Source organism: Tasmannia lanceolata, unplaced genomic scaffold (genome assembly GCF_043159265.1).
Source record: "Tasmannia lanceolata isolate RefF3 unplaced genomic scaffold, GAP_Taslan_0.1 ptg000037l, whole genome shotgun sequence".
In the NCBI taxonomy this organism is placed as follows: Eukaryota; Viridiplantae; Streptophyta; class Magnoliopsida; order Canellales; family Winteraceae; genus Tasmannia; species Tasmannia lanceolata.
This window is the reverse complement of record NW_027518714.1, coordinates 35,336,572-35,342,423: the sequence shown is the minus strand read 5'-3', so window position 1 is coordinate 35,342,423 and position 5,852 is coordinate 35,336,572. Positions and strand designations below refer to the sequence as shown.

The window sequence follows — 5,852 nt, the reverse complement described above, 5'->3', positions numbered from 1 at the left end:
ATGTGGTGTAAAGAAGCTTTTAGCCAAGTTTGTAGAAGAGGATGAGATGGTATTGAATCTTAGATTTAGTTGATAGAGGATATTGAATTAAAAAATAGAAAGTTTCTTATTTTAGAAACTCCAAAACATCCATCTTTTAGACATAAGAGACCCTGGAGATGGTGTCAAAGAGCTTTTAGCCGAGTTTTGGGATGATGTTGAGATGGTTTTAAATCTTAGATTTAGTTGATGGAAGATGTAGATTGAAAAAGTAGAAAGTTTCTTGTTTTAGAAACTTTATAAAATATCCATCTTTTAGACATAGGAAATCCTAGAGATGGTGTTAAGGATATTTCAGTCAAGTTTTGAGATGAGGATGTGATGGTATTGGATCTTGGATTTTGTTGATAAGGATAGAGATTGAAAAAATAGAAAGTTTATATAACATCCATCGTTTAGACATAGCTGACCCTAGAGATGGTGTCAATGGGCTTTTAGCCAAGTTTTGGATTGATGATGAGATGGTATTGAATCTTAGATTATTTTTTTTTATGATTAAGCAGGGGTTAGGCAGGACCCCAACCAGGCACTAGAAATAAAAATTCGATACAACTATGGGGGCTGGAAAGCCAACTTAAAGGGATCAAGCTCCCAACAACAGAGAGCCCAAAGCACAAGATAGCGAAACATGTAAAATTACAACCGATAGTACTCACTGCCTATCCTATCTGAGTCCATGAGCAGGAGGAGTGCCGGGACGGCCAAGAAAGGGGGGAGAGCAGTACCTTTGCAAGGGCAGTTTCATTTAGAAAGGAAGTCTGCTACACTATTTCCTTCTCGCCAAATATGGGAAATCTTCCATTGGAGGAAAGAGGAGAGTAACTGACGTATTTCCTGAGTACAGGCAAAGCATTTCCATGGAGTTTTAGAGGTGCCATTGATAACATCTGCAGCAATTTTAGAATCTACTTCGATCCAAATATTGGTCAAACCCAAAGATGCGGCCAGCTGAAGACCAACGAGAACAGCTTTGATTTCCAGCACCAGAATCTCTTTGGACTCAACATTAACTGAGAACATAGATACGAGAAATCCGTTATGATTCCGGATTGCACCTCCCATACCTCCCCCATCAGTAGATAGAGATGCATCAGAATTAATTTTGAAAGACCCCTGATTCGGTTTGCTCCAACAACATACCTGAGGAGAACGGATTTTGGGACAGAAAGCACAACCAAAGTTGGCTGCAATGGACCTGTTAGTTGGAGTATCCACATCTTCCAGGTGCAAGCCAAGAATTTTTGTTCGAATGAGAGATAGAGTTCCGGATAGGAGAACTGATTTGGGAACAAAAGTATTGCGAAAAAATCGGTGATTCCGCTCAGACCAGATGTTGTAAATGGTGGCCTCCAAAGCAATAAAAGCTAATTTGGAAGTTTGCCCGGCACCCTTGAAGTGGTTTGCCAGCCACAGCTCTTCCTGAATAAGATCAGGTTCTGGGTTGCGCCATAGCTGAAGGTTTCGAAGAATTGATTTCCATACCCAATTTGAATAGCTACACTGGAAAAAGAGATGGTTAACAGATTCTGGCCCAGAGTTGCATAAAATACAGTTTCTGCTGATAGTAGGGTCAAGAAATGGGAGGTTATCAGTTGTGCTAAGACCATTGCTGAGGGCCTTCCAAGTTACAAGAGCGTGCCGAGGGATGTGCCCGCTGAACCAAATTCGCGAAGCCCAAACCGGTTTTTCAAAGTGAGGCCTAGTAACTTCCCACCCACTTTTAGTAGAGAATATAGCATTACTGTTTGGTTTCCAAATAGGAGTATTTGTGGTAGAGTCACTGAAGATAGCTTCCATTAGAAGAGACTTTTCCTGAGTGAGGGATCCAAGGTTCAGAATAGGATTCCAGGATCCTTCATGATGCAGCTGCTCGAGAGTCTTCAAGGATGACAGGGAGGAATCTGTTCTGTGCTTGGAAATGATGGAAGAAATTACTCCCCTCGGATGCCACGGCTCGGACCACAGATCAATGGCTGCTTCATTGCCCACTAAGCAGCAGATGTGAGGTTTAGCCAGGTCTCTACTTTTGATGATACTTCTAATCCCCATGAAGGCTTTGAAGCAGCTTAATAGTCCAAATTTTTTTTGATTTGATATATTTCAGGGAGAACCATTGGGCCCAGAGGGTATTCTTTTCAGCAATGATAGACCATACCTGCTTGATTCGGAGAGATACATTGATGTCCCTTAGGTGACGAATACCAATTCCTCCTTCGCTTTTAGGACGACACATTGCATTCCACGAAATTGAGTGGTGGGATTTTTTTCCTTCAGAACTTCCCCAGATGAAGGTCCGAAAAATACTCTCAATAGAGTCAATTACCCCCTTGGGGATATCAAAAGCTGAGGACCAATAGATCATGAAACTGTTTAACACCGTTTTAACAAGCTCGATACGACTAGCTTGGCTTAAGCTCTTGCTAGCCCAACTGACAATGCGTTTCCGGACTTTAGTGATCAGAGGAGCACAGTCGGAGACAGTGAGTCTCGATGTAAACAACGGGAGACCGAGGTATCTTATCGGGAGACTTCCTTCATTGAACCCCAGAATTTGCAGTATATCAAGTTTATCCCTGAGAGTAGTGCCCCAGAAGTAGATTTCAGATTTAGAGTGGTTAGCCTCCATCCCAGAAATCCTATGGAACATAGTCAGACAAGAAGAAAGAATGGTGGCATTGCTGGCAGTTCCCATTGCAAAGAGCATTAGATCATCCGCAAATAGCAGATGAGTAATGGCAAGGGTGTCTTGAGAAAAGGGGGTGGAAAGGGTATTCGAGGAATAGGCATTGTCGAGAAGGACAGAGAGCATTTCCATGGAAATAGAGAAGAGGAGGGGTGAGAGGGGATCTCCTTGGCGGAGGCCATTAGAGGAATTGAAGTAGCCTTGGGGGGAGCCATTAACCAGGATAGAAAAGGAAGAGTGTAAGATACATTCTTCTATCCAGCCCAGCCAGGTTGAATTAAAACCTTGCTTGGCCATGAAGGATAACAGAGATTGACGGTTAACGTTGTCAAAAGCTTTAGCAAGATCAATTTTCAGGCACATGGCAGGGGAGGGGGAGGGAAGGTGAAATCTATGGAGAAGGTCATGGGTGAGAAGAATATTGTCCTGAATTTGCCGCCCTCTAATAAAGGCAGATTGGGACGGACAGATAAGGTTGGAAATTACGAACCGAAGGCGGTTGGCCAGGATTTTGGTTATTGTTTTATACAAGAAGTTGTAAAGAGATATTGGGCGATAATGGGAAGGGGAGAAGGTATCAGGGCCTTTAGGAATGAGGGATAGGAAAGTAGCATTGACAGATTTGAGAAGCTTACCAGATTTAAAAAAATTCTTTATAGCAGCAATGAACTCATCTCCCAGCAGGTACCAAAAGGATCGGTAGAATGAGGCATTGAAGCCGTCCGGACCAGAGGATTTGTCTCCATTAGATTTCCAAACTACATCTTTAATCTCGTCCGAAGTAATGGGGGTTGTTAAGAAGTCAGCCTCCCCAACATTCAGAGTTCGGATTGGATCAGGGACAGCAGCAGTCTGAGATTTTCCATGATTAAGAATCCTAGAGAAGTGGCTGATCAGAATGGAAGAGATTTCAATAGGGTCAGTGGTTTGAGTGCCATCCTCTCTTTTCATAGCAAGAATATTGTTTTTGTTTTGTCTTACTTTCAAATGAGAGTAAAAGAATTTGGAGTTCGAGTCTCCCAATTGAAGCCATTGGGCTCTGGATTTCTGCTTGAGAAAGGATTCTTCGAGGGAAGTGTATTTCAGCAAGTCATCCCTGATCTTAGCTTCCTGTTCAATGAGGTGGTGATTGGCAGGTTCTTTCTCTATAGAAGCTTGGATCTTTAACAAGGATTTTCTGATGATTGGCACTTGAATGTCAATTCTACCAAAAACCTCTCGGTTCCAGTCTTTGATTTGGTTCTTGACCATTTTCAGCTTTTGGACAAAGGAGAACATAGGATTACCTTTCACCTTATGAGCCCAGGCTCTTTCTACAATAGGGTAAAGAGATTTGTCATCCAACCACATGTCCATGAACTTGAAGGGTTTAGGGCCAAGAGATTGGTGGTTTGAGCAGGACACAATGAAGGGCTATGGTCAGAAATTCCAGGGGGGATGAATTCAGTAAGGGAGTTCGGGCAGGTATGCAACCATTCTTCATTAACCAAAGATCTATCGAGCTTGGCCATTTTCAGATTTCCCGGCTTACCTTTGTTATTCCAAGTAAGATTGAGACCCACAGACCGAAGATCAGTAAGGGCACAGGTGGAAAGGCAAGAGTTAAATTCCTCCATCTGAGCTATGTTAGGAGGGTACCCATATCGTTCTTCCTGGCTCCGGACAGCATTAAAGTCTCCTAACACAATCCAAGGCGTCTGGTTAACAGACACAATAAGTTCCAGCTTAGACCACTGATCTCTCCTTGAAATATAATAATTGTGAGCATAGACTGCTGTCATTCTAAAGAGCATTCCAGATTGGATGACTTCCACCTCACAGTGAATATGCTGGCTAGATTCCTCAATTATCTTCACTTTGATCTCAGCACTGTCCCAGAGGATCCAAATTCTACCTTTGAGAACACACGAATAGTTGCCATGAGCATCCCAGCCTTCACAACAATCTTTAACATAGTCCTTCATCTTATGGCTCAATGCCTTAGTTTCAAGCAAACAGCAAATAGAAGTATTGGAGCTTGATATAAAACTCTTAATTTCTCCACGTTTAGAGCGGGTGCAGAGACCCCGAGTATTCCAAACAGAGATTAACTTCATTGGGAGGCCAGAGTAGAAGGATTCTTGGCTCCAGGGTCAGCAGAAAGAGGGGGTGAATGGCAATTCAGCTGGGGATTGACAGCACCTGGGTCAAACAGAGATGGCTTGGGTGAGAGAGTAAGAGGCTGAACAGAGGATACGGGCAATAGCATCCGAGATTGAGAAGAGGCTAGGGGAGAGGAGTCAAGAGTGGGAACAGATAGGCAGACGGAATTAGGTTCAGCACAAACTGTTGGGATGCTCAAATTGGGCTCTTCTGGGATTTCTGAGTCTAAGGAGTCAAGGATACTGAAACCATTATGTATACTGATTTGAGGCTTTGGGTGGGCATCAGGGATTACGGAGGGATTATTGAAAGGGGAGGAAACAGGTAGGGACTTTTCTACAGGTTTAGAAGCTTTCTGTATCCATTCTTGTTTAGACTTAGGGAGGGGCAGAGGGAGGAGGGGGCAGCGATCCGCAGAATGACTGAAATCTCTGCAGGTAATTAAGCTTTTGGTTTCCAATCATATTCAACAGCTTGGAGGAATGTACCTGAGGGGGTGTCAATTTCAATTGAGTCGAGGAGTTCGTCTTCAGGGGAGATTTCAACACATACTCTAGCGAAGTTTAGATGCGTGCCTGCAGCAGTAATGGTGTCCATGAAGAGAGGATGGCCAATAGTACTAGCTAACTTCCCCAACCCACTGGGGGTCCAGAATTTGAGATGAAGTTCGGGGAACCTAAGCCAAATAGGGATGGAAGAGAGCTTTCTTTTCTCCAAGGAACACTCTGGGGACCATTTCTGAAGAATAAGAGGTCTCCCACCGTAGGTTGTAATGGGTGCCTCGAGCACTTTAATACAGTCTTCAGGTAAAGAGAATTTGAATAAAATGAAGTTTTTGGGAAGGGAGGAGATTAGAAAATCTCCTTTAAGCTGCCATTTGCGTTGGAGGTGCTGCTTAAGAGAGGAGAAGAACAGTCTTCTGCCAAGAAAGAATCCCAAGAGACAATTATTCCATTTATCCATTGCCTCAGCGTAATCCTCTTCAACA

General features: G+C 43.3%; 2 protein-coding genes across 2 annotated transcripts; both read right to left on the bottom strand.

The window, feature by feature from the left end:
- Positions 1-675: 675 nt before the first annotated feature.
- Positions 676-3,973, bottom strand: LOC143861425 (uncharacterized). The gene is made up of 3 exons (XM_077372353.1): positions 2,190-3,973; positions 882-2,104; positions 676-764 (listed from the first exon to the last, which is right to left on the bottom strand). The coding sequence occupies exons 1-3, from the start codon at positions 3,971-3,973 to the stop codon at positions 676-678; spliced, it is 3,096 nt and encodes a 1,031-aa protein (XP_077228468.1).
- Positions 3,974-4,035: 62 nt separating this feature from the next.
- On the bottom strand, positions 4,036-4,818 carry LOC143861424 (uncharacterized). Its single transcript, XM_077372352.1, has one exon. The coding sequence runs from the start codon at positions 4,816-4,818 to the stop codon at positions 4,036-4,038; it is 783 nt and encodes a 260-aa protein (XP_077228467.1).
- Between the last annotated feature and the right edge of the window lie 1,034 nt (positions 4,819-5,852).

What these genes read in the sequence shown, in the direction of transcription:
- LOC143861424 (XM_077372352.1), bottom strand. Translation starts at nt 4,818, where the DNA reads ATGAAGTTAATCTCTGTTTGGAATACTCGGGGTCTCTGCACCCGCTCT.
- LOC143861425 (XM_077372353.1), bottom strand. Translation starts at nt 3,973, where the DNA reads ATGGTCAAGAACCAAATCAAAGACTGGAACCGAGAGGTTTTTGGTAGA. An exon ending in CTCCGAATCAAGCAGGTATG is followed by an intron (nt 2,105 to 2,189) that starts GTCTATCATTGC and finishes TGGACTATTAAG; the next exon opens with CTGCTTCAAAGCCTTCATGG. An exon ending in TCCATGGAAATGCTTTGCCT is followed by an intron (nt 765 to 881) that starts GTACTCAGGAAA and finishes GCCCTTGCAAAG; the next exon opens with GTACTGCTCTCCCCCCTTTC.